This window comes from Nilaparvata lugens, chromosome 7, assembly GCF_014356525.2.
Source record: "Nilaparvata lugens isolate BPH chromosome 7, ASM1435652v1, whole genome shotgun sequence".
NCBI classification, from domain to species: Eukaryota; Metazoa; Arthropoda; class Insecta; order Hemiptera; family Delphacidae; genus Nilaparvata; species Nilaparvata lugens.
In genome coordinates, this window is record NC_052510.1 from 15,209,690 (window position 1) to 15,226,636 (window position 16,947).

The 16,947-nt window shown below is 37.1% G+C and overlaps 1 protein-coding gene across 2 annotated transcripts; it reads left to right on the top strand.

The window, feature by feature from the left end:
- Positions 1-163: 163 nt before the first annotated feature.
- On the top strand, positions 164-15,580 carry LOC111046690 (DNA-directed RNA polymerase II subunit GRINL1A). Of its 2 annotated transcripts, none has more exons than XM_022332302.2 (4): positions 164-478; positions 3,660-3,953; positions 4,870-5,218; positions 15,164-15,580. In XM_022332302.2, the coding sequence occupies exons 1-4, from the start codon at positions 318-320 to the stop codon at positions 15,389-15,391; spliced, it is 1,032 nt and encodes a 343-aa protein (XP_022187994.2). In that variant the 5' UTR covers positions 164-317; the 3' UTR covers positions 15,392-15,580. The 2 variants fall into 2 exon arrangements, with proteins under 2 accessions (XP_022187994.2, XP_039288082.1); XM_039432148.1 differs by having other exon boundaries at positions 182-238.
- The last annotated feature ends 1,367 nt before the right edge of the window (positions 15,581-16,947 follow it).

Consider the following 16,947-nt stretch of genomic DNA (forward strand, 5'->3'; position numbering starts at 1 on the left):
ACAATAGTTTGAAAACAAAATTCGAAATTATTTGAAAATATAATCAAAAATAAATTTATTATGATAATCAACTATATTATTGAGCAAAATACTGCAATTAAAAATACAAAAATCAGCTGGATTATTAACAGCTGTTGTTTGTATAAAAAGAATTTCAAAAAGAGAAAATCTAACCTAAAAAGTTTTTCTATTTTCTATTTAGCTCGCAAGTGGTTTGTAATTTTTAATCTTGTTACAGGTATAAATATTTTATAATAATAAGATGTTGTTATTAAATAGTTTTAAAGCAAGATAGGATATACTATAATAAAAATACAATGGCAGAATTGAGTGGGATATTTGAAAAAGTGATTCATAAAGTACCTGGTCAACCAGTAATTTCAAAGAAAGAAAAACAAGGGTATACAGAATTAGATAAAATGACCAAGGTTCAATTATTAGAGGCTATAGAAAGACAAAATAAACTATTGGATAACAGGTAATTGATTTAATAATACCAATTATTTAATATTATGTTATGCAATCCAAAGTAATAAGTATTTGTCCTACTTCTTTTAAATAAATCTCATTCTCATTTTGGCTTTAATATGGCATTAAGACATCAGGTTTGGTCGCCAGTGTAAGACACCAGAGAGACAATAGTGGAGTTCGTATGCAAATCCATCTGGGTCACCAGTGAGATAGAGTAAGGTGGCCTATCTAGAGACCCGATTTGAACGCCAGCCGGTTGCCAAGATCAGGTGTTCCTACTTTAAGAACTTGTTACTTGTATTTGCGTAGAAACGCAATAAGATCTAATACTATTTAACTAGCTTGTACTCGGTAACTTGGTATTTTACTGGCGACCTACCTATATACAAGTCTTTTTGGCCTTGTTTATCAAGTAAAAAAATTAAAGATACAATAACCTGACTTTGAGAAATTCTACTAAAAGCCTTTTGCAATCATGACACAACAATGTATGACGTCATATGTACCCTATCATTCTAGTTCTACAGTTAGTGGCAGCCTTAGAATCTTACCGTACTTACTTGTTTTCATTGTCGAAGACTGAGGGTTCTAGATAAACAGTCACAAACAGTAGTAGGTTGGTTGTCATTTTGTCTAGTTATGGATGTAGAGTTGCCTTTAAAAAGGTGCTCATCAAGCTCAGCAAATGAGTATAGAGTGACCTGTGGTTTAGTCTCTGCTTCACTGTGCTTAGCAATTTCCTACTTGGTAAACTTATCAATTCACTGAGCGACGTTTGATAAATATCTGCTGATGGAGAGCTATGTGAAGTGCTACTCAACCTTGTATAAAAGACCCCCAGGTCAGCCGCTCGGCAAGTATTGTGACTGTAGATTTCACCTCTTCTAGTCCAAGCTTCCTGGTTGTCGATTCAATGTGTGGAGATCACAACACGTGCCGTACTGGATGAAGGTTGTAAGGATCCCTGTACCGTTGAAGAGTGGGTTACAGTGGTCCCTAATTGCAGCAAGAGTGATAGTACAGAGTGCTCTTTAGTGCGGAGGAGCAGCACATCCTTCACTGCTAGTTCATGTCCCCACAGGATCAGTCCATATGAGAAGTGGCTGTGAAAGAGTGAGTGGTATGCAATCACAAAACTTTCCCTGCCTACCACGTGTCTAAGCTTTTCTAGCAGGTAGCCTATATTACCCTGGATAGCTTTCGGCTCACTTCAAACACATGGTGATTACTTACTTACTTTTACTTCTTCGGTCCTCCATCTCAGCCTTCCATCCATCTTAAAATTAAGGCAATAAGGCATACAGCCTTAACATCTTAAAATTAAATAACATCTTAAAATTAACATTGAAAAAGTTGAAAATTGAGGGTAAGGCACTTGAATGGATCGAGAACTACGTATCTGAAAGACTACAGTATGTGGAGATTGACCACCATAACAACAACTTCACCACTACCTACAAATCTTCACTTTACCCAGTGACCAGAGGTGTACCCCAGGGATCCATACTAGGCCCTCTGCTCTTCCTGGTTTACATAAATGATTTTCCAAAAGAACTACAGAGTGAGAAAAAAGTTCATATTGTTTGCGAATGACACCAAATACTTATTCCATCTAAGAAAGAAGACCACACCAATAACAAATATAATCGAACCGGCAATAGAAGAAGTAACCTCAATATGCAATAGACTACAACAAACTATGAACAAAAACAAAACAGTCCACCTCAAATTCACACCTACAGGAAATGGCGCAGCAACGGAACAGATAGATGACAACATAATGACAAAAAGCCCAATAAAATTCTTTGGCATACTAATAGACAGCCACCTGACATGGCAGCATCATATAGACCACCTTAGCAAGAAATTATCTTCAGCAGCCTATGTGATCTAAAGAATACGACACATCTAAGATGAAGGCACTGCCCTTATTGCCTATCACTCACTATTCGCATCGCACCTTCGTTATGGCATTGCGGCTTGGGGTTCAACAGCTAAAACTAACCTTTAAAGAATACTGAGAATCCAAAAAAGAGCAATAAGAACGGTATTGGGAGTAGATAGGATTGAGCACTGCAGAGACCTATTCAAGAGCAGCAAAATCCTGACATATTCACGCATAATCGCTCTACATATTGGAATCAATATAGCAAGTTAAGGAGACAAACCCCAACCCCACACTGAGATCGGATCTTCACAACTACAACCTGCGAAACCAACACAACCTGAATCTACCTCAATACCGACTAAGAAAATATAGCAGATCCCCAACATATGCTGGGCCTTTTTTCTACAACTTGCTGCCTGAAAACCTAAAATCAATCTCAAGAAAGAGAGTATTTGTAAAACAGCTCAGAGAATATTTGACCGGCAATACTACTACATAAATGAATATTTACCGTAGATGAACACACCCACATACACAGGAGATAATCCTCATAAATCATGACGACTCCTGCAGCCTCTGAACTGCTGGGAAGACGGATAAAGTAATTAAATAAGCCAGAAGCCAAGCAGCTTGACTGGTACAGGTTCTGCCTCCTGTCATCTGAGTGAGAAATGAGGGTATTTGTTTTATCTTCATTCAGCTTGAGTCTGTTTGCTGGGAACCACTTTTTGCACCACTCAGTAGTTCTGTAGACCTTGAATTTGCCTCACCACTTGTTAAACCTCTACCTAGTTGTAATAGTGGTATCATCTGTAAAAATCACTGCTTCCTCGTTTGCTGTGAAGTCATTCCAATTTCCAATCTCTCGATCAATACCCAGGCTTTCCTGGATGGATCAAAAACATAAACACTAAATAGTCAATACTTGACTACAATTGTTAAAAAAACATTAACATCTCACTCATCTAACAACTAACAACAAGTCACTAGATTGGCAAGAGAAGGCGGTGTCAAGGATAGGCTACTCAGATTATCGTTTAGAAACTCACGCTGTAATTACTGTTTTCGATAAGCCACTACATGATTACATTCATGAAAACAATGGAAAGCAAGATTCCCAATACTGAGCCCTGTGTGTCACTATGCTCAACTCCCATGATCCTTGAGGTGCTCCCTTTAGGCATTGTAGGTATTGCTTTAGGTCCCTGAGGTAACTTCAAATAACCAAGTGCTAGTAAAGCTCACTTGAACTGTACATTCATGCAGTTGCATGTTTTCTTAACAAAATTCTTTTTTTCAGAAAATTTTTAGATAAACTGCCAGATAAAGGCGCAAGAATTTCAGATTTCAAAGAAAAACTTGAAACAGAATTGAAAAAACGAAATGAAGAAGAACGTCTGGCTGAAATGCTTTCCAATCTGAATGTGAATGGACCCGAAGAGCTGAATCGTTTGGAATGGACAGGCTCCTGTAACCCTGGCTACAAAACGCAGGATTCGAAACCAAGTCATATAGAAGACGAGACCGAAGTCGCTGATCCTCTGCAGCTATTCGCCTCTCATTCTGGAACCCAATTCAACCAGAAAATCTACAGGTAAAATATCTCATTTTTTGTCCATGTCCTTCTAAACTGATTATAAAAATATGTTTACAATCAATGTTGTGATGAATAATATTGTATTATTTCAAATTCTTTCTTTTAAATTAAAGTTTCCAATTTTATGCACATGATTTATAAAATATTAAATAAGTGATCTATATCTGAATGATTCCAAAATCATGAATGCTTACTATTGATTGAATATTTTAAAATATACTCAGTTTTGTAATAAAATGTTATGAATTAATTGAATTCGCGCAGATATATTATATTTAAAATACCAGCTAGATATTCTCTAACAATATATTATCAGCTCTTCTATTTAATTGAAACTCATATCCCTGAATTGGGTTTACTTCAAGTTTTGTTTGATTTGGGGGTTGCTAATATTACCTTTATACAAATTAAATTAATAAGTTATTTATTTATTTATGGAAAACATGGAAGCATACATACAGGATTTCTCACAAAAATTGCTTCCATAACGAAAAATTACAATAGTTCATTATGCATAGTAAGAGTAAAAAAGTAAGAATATCACCAGTGCTACGAAATAAAAAACCAAGTTAATTAAATGTTCCATTAAAACTTAAATACTGTCATGTAAGCAGTATTATTGTTTTTCATAAAGAAATTATAAACCAAGTTAATTAAATGTTCTATTAAAACTTTAATACTGTCATGTAAGCAGTATTATTGTTTTTTATAAAGAAATTAATTTTAAATGGAACTGTTTTTGTTTCTCTGCCCAATCTCTTGTATGTGATTATTTAGGGGCCTAAAAACTTTGTTCTCTTGAATAAATAATATTTGAACCACCACTCAAGGTCCACTAAGAACTTCATTGAACTCTAAATAACTATGCGCCTCATTTACCTGCATTGAACAAAGCTCATTTTCTATTTTCTAGGGTGGAAAAACCGGCCGAGCCTCTTATAAAACCATCAGATTTGGAGGGTGATACAAAGGACCTGGTTGAAGCAGTTTTCGCCGATGAACCGTACGTTCGCCACCTCTGTGAGAAGTTCGATGATACAAAAAGTGCAAAACCACGAGAACGGTTTCTGCCACACAAAACACTGAAGTCTAGAACGGAAACAGAAACGAAAGTCAAGGAAAAGGAGAGATTGCCCACTGAGAAGAAACAGAAATGGGAGGTAACAGCAGCTACACCCCCTCCTCCCGTTCACGGTGATACGAAACTGCTCACGTTGACAGATTCGGTGCGACTGCAATGTGAACAAGCTGAAAAGTTGAAGGTAAAAATTTAAAAAAGATTAAGTTATAAAATTATTGTAAAATACAGTACTCATCATCTGTTATAATATTAGGTAGTTGTTAGTTGCAACTTCCAGTCTATTTGAAGTTTGCACTACACTATTGTGGTTGGAACAAAAAGTTCAAGTTTCTTCATTGACAGAATCCAAGGGCAGGGCAGGGCAGGGCGGGGCAGGGCAGTGGACTGTGGATGATAGATGTTATAAATACCTACAAATAAATCTTTGAATTCTGTGCATAAAAATACTGATAGCTTGAAGTGTGGTAAGTACGCCAATAAAAGACTAAATAAATCAACAAGATAAGATTTAATAATAATAAGATAATAATAGGCAGATGGCCACATACAAAAACAATTGTGTCAAATATTTTGGGACCAATAAAATAATAATAGGCAGATGGCCACATACAAGAACAATTGTGTCAAATATTTTGAGATCAATAAAACAATAATAGGCAGATGGCCACATACAAGAACAATTGTGAGTAGATTAAGTTAAATATCTTAAGTCTTTAAGTCTTTGAATCTTTAAATAATGATAGGCAGATGGCCGCATACAAAAACAATTAGTCAAATATCTTGGGAAAATTACAACATGTGAAATAATGTAGAGAAATACAAAATTTAAATGAAATTAGGTCAATGACATTAATGACCATTGAAGTCTGACAATAAATGAAAAGGTAGTATTAATGATACCTGAAATGAATATAAATTGAGTGCAATAATGAAAGTTATTACTATAAGGTACAATATTAATGGTTAAAAAATGACAATAAGCTGTAAAAAATGCTCAGCAAGTAACGTATAAAAATATATGCGGCATAGGCCTTCAGTGATTTGAATGTCAAGATAGACTTCGACCAAACAATTAATAGGCGTTACTGGCCTTAAAATATCACTTAAGAGCTAAGGGTAGCTAATAAATACAATGAGGACAGTCCAGGTTGAATATAGGCGACATGGGCCTTCAATGAATTGAGTGTCAAGATGGACATCAATTAGAACGATTAATAGGCGACAGTGGCCTCAAAAAAAAAAAATCACTAGTAAAGCCAAGGGTAGCTGTCAAATCCAATAAACAAATAGGCGTCGGTGGCCTCAGTGAAATGAATGTCAAGATAGACATTAATAAATCAATTAGTAGGCGTCAGTGGCCAGAAAATCACTTGTAAAGCCAAGGGTAGCTGTCAAATCCAATAAATAAATAGGCGTCGGTGGCCTCAGTGAAATGAATGTCAAGATAGACATTAATAAATCAATTAGTAGGCGTCAGTGGCCAGAAAATCACTTGTAAAGCCAAGGGTAGCTGTCAAATCCAATAAATAAATAGGCGTCGGTGGCCTCAGTGAAATGAATGTCAAGATAGACATTAATAAAACAATAATGATGCATACGTAAATGAAAATTGAAAGGAACGATTTACATAGCCTGAATAAAATTTTGAAGAAGAGATGCGGCCAGGCAGACAGGCAATGACTCTGCAATACCAACAGGAACAGGACATCAGCAAGCGATGAAGTGATCTGGCCATGCGATGACAAGCATGGAAACGTCCACTACAGCAGGCGAATCCCCCAATGGAAATGTAGGCTGGAGCAAGTAGAATTCCAAACGAATAATCCGATCTTCAAGTTGTGGAGTTTTTGGATTGATTTCCAAATGGTAGAGATGATGCACTTGAAAGTTTGAGTTTCACGAGGTGAAGCCAATTGTAGAAAAATGGCAACTGAAGCTTACACGAGGTTGTAATTTTTGACAAAGTTTATCAAAGCAATATGCAAGCAATCGATGAATAATTTAATCACAATTGAAGAATAGAATAAATGAATTGATTTGAAGAATAATTCACACTTTAAAAAAGTTCTGTAGATCAAATGAATAGCGATGAAACGCTCACACGAGGTTGCAATTTTTGACAAAGTTTATCAAAGTTTAACAGAGTAACTGAGTGAAGAACTTGATGAATAATTGAATCACACTTGAAGAATAGAACAAACGAATTAATTTGAAGAATAATTCACACTTTAAAAAGGTTCTGTAGGTCCGATGAATTCAGATGAAAAGTTTAGACCGGGCGTGAGATGCATACCCAACGACCTCCATGAAAAGACAAAGAGATGCTGCAAGCTACAATGAAAAGAGGCAAGATGCCGGATGTGTTAGAAACATAGGCAAAGCGCTCGCAACCGAATGGTGAAAAAGTAACAAATATCTAAAAGGTAAGATGCCTAAAGACAAGATTAAATTCTAAAAAATCGAATAGCACAAATATTAAAATTGCAACGGCAAACAATCCGACGAAAAAGGTACGAATAGAAGTATAGAAAACCAACTTGACTAGAGTAGCAACGTGAACCTTGACTGTGACGTCACTGGTCAGCGCAGACGCACAATGACGACATGATGTCTACGTAGTAGCGGAACGAAAAACAAGTGGAACCGTTCCAATAAATGCTTTGTCAGATTTTACATAAACTGGGCCCCTTGTGTCATACGGGGGTATGGCACAATAAGAAAAAGTAAGAAATATGTAAAATCTGGCAAGGCAATTGGAAATTGAAAACTGGGCCCCATGTGAGAACCAGGGGAAAAAAACAATGAAACCTAAAAATACAACATGAACCATAAGGGCAAGGGGATTAACTAGAATCCTCATCAATGGGAAGAGGTGCTAAACTCGAAATAGCTCTCTTAAAAGTGCCAGAGGGAGTGAGAACAGTGACAACTCGTACCTTGTCGTCCTTACCGGGATGAACTTCAGTAATGCGCGCCAGCTTCCAAGTGGACTGCGCGGAACCAGGATCCTTCAAGATGACAACTGTACCGACCTTCAAATTTTCACAACTGTTTAACCATTTGCCTTTTTTCTGAAGAGTGGTTAAATATGAAGTACGAGATTTGGGGCCGCCTACATGGATGGAAATAGGACCGGCGTAATCCAAACCACAATTATAAAAGGGAAAGTTAGCCTGAACGCGGGCCGCTGGTAAACTACCCATGATTTGCTCAGAGCGAAGAGCCGAAAAGCGAAAACACAATATGCAATGCCGCAATACACTTTTGATGGTGCGACGGGTGGAGGGAAACCAAAATCGTTGTCTTACACTGGCCATGGTGGCCTGCACCCCAGCATGACTTAGACGACGATGGTGAGCAACAATCAATGCACGAGTGAATTTGTGATTGCTAGGCAACAATATTTGATGTTTATAATCAAAAGAAGCATTTGCATTTTGCAAACGTCCACCAACTCTGAGCAGAGAATCTGAATGAATGAATGGTGACAAGGCTTTAATAGAACTATTAGGCAATAGCTCCTGATTTTGACGCAATGCTTTAAGTTCGGCAGAGAAAGCTTCTTCTTGAATAGATTTGAAGATACAATTTTCAGCTTCTGAAATTTCAGAGATAGTTAATTGACCAAAGCGCGGAGTGACTGAATTTTGTTTTCTACAATTATGAATGAACCGTAGAACATATGCTGTTGTACGAACGATTTTGTGATAGGTGGAGCAACCATTGATTATACCTGAGATAACATCATGATGAGAAGAATTGGTAGCTAATACCTGAACTGAACTGATTGAGAACTGATTTCCTGAACTGATTGAGAACTGATTTCCTGAACTGATTTCTCTAACTGATGAGAGACATCATTTGAAGTTAGAAAATTCGACATGACCCTACGGGGAGCGGCCACAGGTGAAGCGGGGAGGCACGAACGAGGTGCTGCAATAGGACGAATAGCTTTACAAGAACCAAATATGACCCAACCTAGACTGGTTTTCTGAAGGATGGGAGCGTTTTGAGCTAGATATAATTTACCAGGCTGAAGAACAGATGCAAATATGCCAGCACCAAGTAACAGATCTACAGGCTTAGGCTGATCAAACAATGGATCCGCTAATTTGAGTTCAACAGGAATTGAAATTTGAGAAAGATCGATGTTAACCCTAGGAACATTAGATGATATGCTATCAACTACAATACAATTTTCTTCAACCGACCACAAACGATCAGCAGAAGACAAGCAAACTGAATGAGAAACAGATGATTTGGTCTTATTCTCACCTACACTATGAATCAAAGTGTCAGAATACAAAGTAACAAGTGACAATTTTTCAGCCAACCTAGTTGACATCAAATTACAATCAGAGCAAGAATCTAAAAGCGCGGTTGCTTTAATAAATTCCCCACTAGAAGATTGAACCAAAACTTCGGCAGTAGGTAACAAGGCGACAGTTGATTGCTGTTGCAAACACAGTGACGAAGTGGAGCTCATTGTGACATGAGAGTTCTTCTGAGGCTGTTCTGCATGAGAAACAGCTTGCTTAGTTGTTTCCACATTCTGAACCATGACGGAATTCAAAACAGCATTCTTGCCCCTGGAGGGAGCAAAGGATTGAGGATGAATAACATTTGAAGTTACCTTATCCTTAGAAGTAGGCTGAGTGTCCCGTGATTGAGGATACGACCTGTGAAGAACAGTGTGGTGACTCTTGCCACAAAGTGTACACGATTTGTCCGAACAAACATGATTGGGTGCGAAAGGCTTGAGGCAATTATAACATAACCTTTTGTCACGGACAGCATTCCAACGATCAGTAACCTGCAACTTCAATAATTCATTACAACGATTTGGAAAATGACCAACAGAATTACAAAAACTACAAGGTGACATAGAAGAGGTAGTAACCTGCATCCTAGCTTGAACATTCGATAGATTTTGGTTGAACTTCGGCTTGCTATGAGCACCAACCGAGTTGGATGTACCTTGCTGTACATTTCCTTGATGATGGTTAGCTGAGCTTGAAGCAACAGCTTCCATGATTTTGCATTGTGATTCCAAAAAATTCCAGAATTTATCAATGGTGGGAATGTCGTGTATACCAACACTCTTTTCCCATTCTCGAACAGTAGCAGTATCCAACTGCAACAACATTTTGTGCATATACAACAAGTCCTTGATTTGGACTCCAAGTTGAAGCGCTTCGAGCGCGGTAATGTGGGACTTGCAAAAGTCAATGAATGCCCGTAATGATTGCGGACAGTTACGCTTTATGGTAGGCGGAGATTCAATTGCCGTGACGTGCCTGGCAGCAATTAATCTCTTGTTGTCATACCTCTCCCTTAAGAGGTTCCATGCAAGCTGAAAACCATTTTCGTCAGCTTCAATGTGTTCCACTCTAGCAAGAGCTTCACCACTGAGTGATTGACGAAGATAGAAAAATTTCAATGAATCATTAATGTTATCTTGATTACCAATAATATTAGTAAAAGCACTTGAGAATGCTTGCCATTTTGAAAGCTCCCCATTGAAGCGTGGAAGCGGTATCTGAGGCAACTGAAAATTTGCCAAAGGTGCGTTTTGAGATGTTGGCCGCTGGGAAGCACCAGCAGTGGCCTCATTGATGCGTTGTCTGCTTTCAAAAGCAGTTAATGCAGCGTTTGCCTTAGAGGTAATGGAGATAAACTTATTGAGTATCTCAAAATGAGTTGAAGTGTCCTGTGCTTGCAACTCTGAATTCCATAATTGTTGATGTATCTTATCATACTTAATTCTAAGTGAACCTAGTTCGTTTTTTACAGTCAATAGTTGATAATAAGTGGCTTCAGTGTCCACAACATAATCGTTATAGCTGGTTATGAACCAATCTATTTCCTGGTGTAAATTGTCTCTTGTATTGAAAAGAGCAGAAGGCTCAGGAAGTGAATCTTCCTCATGATCGGACATGCTTAAAAATTAACAGAAAAACCTGAGTGAATGACACGATAGTGCACTGTAGCAATGCGATTGCTGCGCCAATAAGCAACCTTGGGCGCTGGTCCAGTACGCAGAGAGGCACGCCTGTGCATTTGAGGCAAGTTGTATCAAGCTTGCTGTGCGGTGAGTCAAGTAGCGAGCTCGCAAGGCGGTGTAGTTTGCCGTGTGTTGTTTTCTCAATGCGCAATAGCCGTCTGTGACCAGTTCAGTGCGGTTCAGTCTCTCAGGGTACAAGATAGTTGATAGCTGGTGCATACACGTCGCAGCGTGCTTTGAGTTGCAGCCAGTACTGAAAATTTGAAACAAGTGTGTGAATGCTTAATATTAAACAATATAAACATACAAAGGTACAATGAAATAAGATATACTCTAGAGTGGGACCTAATCATTGGCGTCAAGCTAGACTATTAGGCACATGGTCACTGAAACCCCAAGGTTCAATGGACCAAGAAATGGGTAATAAAAATTAACAATTATCCTAGGCAAACTGGGTCAAAGATGACGGGCAGGAGGACCAATTTTTATCCAATTGGTCCCCAATTAACAATATCCTAGGTAGACACTGGGTCGAAGATGACGGGCTGGAGGACCAATTTTTATGACAGAATCCAAGGGCAGGGCAGTGGACTGTGGATGATAGATGTTATAAATACCTACAAATAAATCTTTGAATTCTGTGCATAAAAATACTGATAGCTTGAAGTGTGGTAAGTACGCCAATAAAAGACTAAATAAATCAACAAGATAAGATTTAATAATAATAAGATAATAATAGGCAGATGGCCACATACAAAAACAATTGTGTCAAATATTTTGGGATCAATAAAATAATAATAGGCAGATGGCCACATACAAGAACAATTGTGTCAAATATTTTGAGATCAATAAAATAATAATAGGCAGATGGCCACATACAAGAACAATTGTGAGTAGATTAAGTTAAATATCTTAAGTCTTTAAGTCTTTGAATCTTTAAATAATGATAGGCAGATGGCCGCATACAAAAACAATTAGTCAAATATCTTGGGAAAATTACAACATGTGAAATAATGTAGAGAAATACAAAATTTAAATGAAATTAGGTCAATGACATTAATGACCATTGAAGTCTGACAATAAATGAAAAGGTAGTATTAATGATACCTGAAATGAATATAAATTGAGTGCAATAATGAAAGTTATTACTATAAGGTACAATATTAATGGTTAAAAAATGACAATAATCTGTAAAAAATGCTCAGCAAGTAACGTATAAAAATATATGCGGCATAGGCCTTCAGTGATTTGAATGTCAAGATAGACTTCGACCAAACAATTAATAGGCGTTACTGGCCTTAAAATATCACTTAAGAGCTAAGGGTAGCTAATAAATACAATGAGGACAGTCCAGGTTGAATATAGGCGACATGGGCCTTCAATGAATTGAGTGTCAAGATGGTCATCAATTAGAACGATTAATAGGCGACAGTGGCCTCAAAAAAAAAAAATCACTTGTAAAGCCAAGGGTAGCTGTCAAATCCAATAAACAAATAGGCGTCGGTGGCCTCAGTGAAATGAATGTCAAGATAGACATTAATAAATCAATTAGTAGGCGTCAGTGGCCAGAAAATCACTTGTAAAGCCAAGGGTAGCTGTCAAATCCAATAAATAAATAGGCGTCGGTGGCCTCAGTGAAATGAATGTCAAGATAGACATTAATAAATCAATTAGTAGGCGTCAGTGGCCAGAAAATCACTTGTAAAGCCAAGGGTAGCTGTCAAATCCAATAAATAAATAGGCGTCGGTGGCCTCAGTGAAATGAATGTCAAGATAGACATTAATAAAACAATAATGATGCATACGTAAATGAAAATTGAAAGGAACAATTTACATAACCTGAATAAAATTTTGAAGAAGAGATGCGGCCAGGCAGACAGGCAATGACTCTGCAATACCAACAGGAACAGGACATCAGCAAGCGATGAAGTGATCTGGCCATGCGATGACAAGCATGGAAACGTCCACTACAGCAGGCGAATCCCCCAATGGAAATGTAGGCTGGAGCAAGTAGAATTCCAAACGAATAATCCGATCTTCAAGTTGTGGAGTTTTTGGATTGATTTCCAAATGGTAGAGATGATGCACTTGAAAGTTTGAGTTTCACGAGGTGAAGCCAATTGTAGAAAAATGGCAACTGAAGCTTACACGAGGTTGTAATTTTTGACAAAGTTTATCAAAGCAATATGCAAGCAATCGATGAATAATTTAATCACAATTGAAGAATAGAATAAATGAATTGATTTGAAGAATAATTCACACTTTAAAAAAGTTCTGTAGATCAAATGAATAGCGATGAAACGCTCACACGAGGTTGCAATTTTTGACAAAGTTTATCAAAGTTTAACAGAGTAACTGAGTGAAGAACTTGATGAATAATTGAATCACACTTGAAGAATAGAACAAACGAATTAATTTGAAGAATAATTCACACTTTAAAAAGGTTCTGTAGGTCCGATGAATTCAGATGAAAAGTTTAGACCGGGCGTGAGATGCATACCCAACGACCTCCATGAAAAGACAAAGAGATGCTGCAAGCTACAATGAAAAGAGGCAAGATGCCGGATGTGTTAGAAACATAGGCAAAGCGCTCGCAACCGAATGGTGAAAAAGTAACAAATATCTAAAAGGTAAGATGCCTAAAGACAAGATTAAATTCTAAAAAATCGAATAGCACAAATATTAAAATTGCAACGGCAAACAATCCGACGAAAAAGGTACGAATAGAAGTATAGAAAACCAACTTGACTAGAGTAGCAACGTGAACCTTGACTGTGACGTCACTGGTCAGCGCAGACGCACAATGACGACATGATGTCTACGTAGTAGCGGAACGAAAAACAAGTGGAACCGTTCCAATAAATGCTTTGTCAGATTTTACATCATAGAATATTTCTTGAATTTAAGTTCGAAATTAGCAATTCTGATAGAAGACATCAAATGAAAAGAAAAGTACAGTCTTTTCAAACAAATTAACGCAATCGCAACTGTTATTTCTCTTTGCAAATTTCATTGTTCAGAATTTATCTTAGAAATATTTTGTTCCGAGTTTAATTATTATCTTGCAAAATACTTCTTCTCATATCATAGGAAAGCCTTTTTCTATTCGAATCAACTAGTGTGTTATTTCTACATAATAAATTAAGTGGTTGAAATGAGAATTGATAATCTGTGATTGACATAGATACAGGTTGAAAATCAAATCCAACTTATTCGCTTAATATATTTATTGAAAATAATTTAGTTTCATATCAATATTCTACAAAGCTGCTATCTCTTTACTGGATAAGTGAGGGGCTATATTATATGTGAAATAACTCAATGAGTAAATGTTATTATTTAATACTAGCAGGGCACCCGTGCTTCGTTATGGGAATTAAAAGAAATTAATATTAGTTTTGAGAGATATTCATAAGCAACAAACTTGAGAAATGGGCTCTGACTTTCACAAAAGTTGCTTTCTTTTTGAATTCTGTAAAATTATGATTTCGACTTGCTCTCACTTCTACTGTGACTTGTTACATGAATGATTGAATGTCTACTAATCAATTGCGAGCTGCAATGGCTGTTTTCAGCTGGTTCAAAGTCTTAAATAAATGCTGTTAATCACCCCGAAGACTTCTGCTACTGCAGACATTGACAACAGGGTTAACAGCTAGATGGAAATTAGATGAGAACTACTATCCAAAAATTAGTTGTCAGCCCGGGAATCGAACCCGGTACCTCCCAATTGCTAGTCAGGAATGCTTACCCTTACACCAAACTGACAATCTCTAGACAGCAGCGCTCATTTTATACGAAGCCATAGCGGCCAACCAGTTTACAGATGGAATTAAATGGAGAATGCATTTATTCAAATGCTAATTAATATATAATATATTAGGATTTTCGTTAAATAATAATTATATATTAATTAGCATTTGAATAAATGCATTCTCCATTTAATTCCATCTATAAACTGGTTCAAAGTCGATATACTACTCAGCTCCTTTTTTCATGATAATTTCAAAGCATGATGTTTGTATTCCATGAGTCGTGTAATATTCATCAAAATCAGTGGTTTGTATTTAATTATAGTTCGTGAGTCATGTAATATCCACTACACATTACATTTTTTCACAGGAAATACAACTGAAGCACGCCGTGGAAAGACTGAAATCACAGAGAGAATCGAGTCGAATTGTGGTACCAAAAGACACATCCGGTTGGACCTACAGAGACAAAGATGGCAGCAAATCTTCGTCGGAAGAGGAATCTGAAGACGACGACGCTTATCACGACTGTGAGGAAGGCGATGAAGCTGATGAGAAACAAGGAGGTGTTGTGTTCTATAATCTTGTTGACCCATGAACGAATTATCCCAGTATTGTTATTGATTATATAATCCGATTGTTGACAATCTAAGTTTCTTTTAAAAAAACTGAGATTCAATATCGATAAATATTTAGTTTGAAAGTTGATAAAAAGGGAGGCGTTGTATTCTACAATCATGTTGTCCATTAAGGGCTGATAAAGATTAAATAAAGATTTCCCCACGTCCGTATTGATTGTACAATCAAACAACCTGCGCCTAACACATTCATTCAATCGATTTTGAAGACTAAGCATTGTGCGACGCAATGTGTCTCCGGGATGTTGGCGATGTGTTCTTCGATCTGAGTCTTGAGGTCAATAAGATTTCTTGGCTTAGTCTGGTACACAACGCTCTTTAGATGTCCCCATAGAAAGAAGTCGCAAACTGAGAGGTCTGGAGACAGAGGAGGCCAAGTGACGTTAGCGTTCCTTTAAATTATGCGCTCCCCAAACAAACGTTTCAATGCAGCCATTGACAGATTGGCAGTGTGTGAGGTAGCTCCATCACGTTGAAACCAGGTTTCCTGAATTTCAATATCTGAAAAAGCATGAAGCCGTGGAGCAAAAAATGTCTCCAGCATATGAACGTAACGTTGAGATGTGACCGTTACAGTGGAACCATTTTCATCCTCAAGAAAGTAAGGTCCAATCACCCCACGACGAGACACCATACAGTAACTTTGGGGCTGTGTCCCAAATGTAACTAAATGTCCGTTACTATTTGACATCATGACAACTGCCTCCCACTCCTACAAGACTTACAGGTGTACCAACGGCAACTTCAAAATTTCCCGTTTCTCTGCGCCACCCTATTATCCAATCCGTGACAAATACTTTTCGAAATATCAGATCTCTTCATTAATAAAAAAATGTGATTCAATATCGATGGAAAATGTTGTTCATTTGTTTTGTTCAACTTCTGATGTATTGCTATTTAATGGCAAAGTCAATATATTCGTCTTGATGAATTTAATGACAAGACAATAATTTTTAGATAATTATATTAATATGGGATTCTTTGATATTGTTCAACTATTCTTGTAATTTTATTGGTCATATTTTTCATTTCCCCCTACATATCGTCCTGCAATAGTTTATGGGATAATTCGATGTATAGTTGACGAAATAATGTATTGGTATTAATTGGATATTGTCTGTAGTCTTTGTGAAAGATGACTTGGAACAAAAATATTGTACAAACTACTTTTCTCAACAATTTTTTCAACAATGTAAATATTATTTATATTTTTTGAAAATAAATGGAAATTTTGGAAATGGGTGTTTTTTTTAATAGTACACTCGGAAAATAGTTAGCATATTGAAACCTTAGTAGGACGTGTAGGTAAGTGTGGATGCAATATCCCATGAATAATTATTGTCACAAATAGGAACAGGAAATTGTTTGAGCCTGTTGCTCTCTTCCAATTATGTATGAGTTGTGTCTTGAAGGCTGGTATAACATTCAGCCACCATTTTGGCAACGAGTGGGTCTCCAAGTGTGCAAATTTACTTCCGACTTGAGATGGACATGCGCAGCAGAGAAAGCATACAGC

Excerpts from the sequence above, each read along its gene's own strand:
- LOC111046690 (XM_022332302.2), top strand. The coding sequence starts at position 318 with ATGGCAGAATTGAGTGGGATATTTGAAAAAGTGATTCATAAAGTACCT. Across the intron at positions 479-3,659 it reads AATAAACTATTGGATAACAG|AAAATTTTTAGATAAACTGC; the intron begins GTAATTGATTTA and ends TCTTTTTTTCAG. Across the intron at positions 3,954-4,869 it reads TTCAACCAGAAAATCTACAG|GGTGGAAAAACCGGCCGAGC; the intron begins GTAAAATATCTC and ends TCTATTTTCTAG.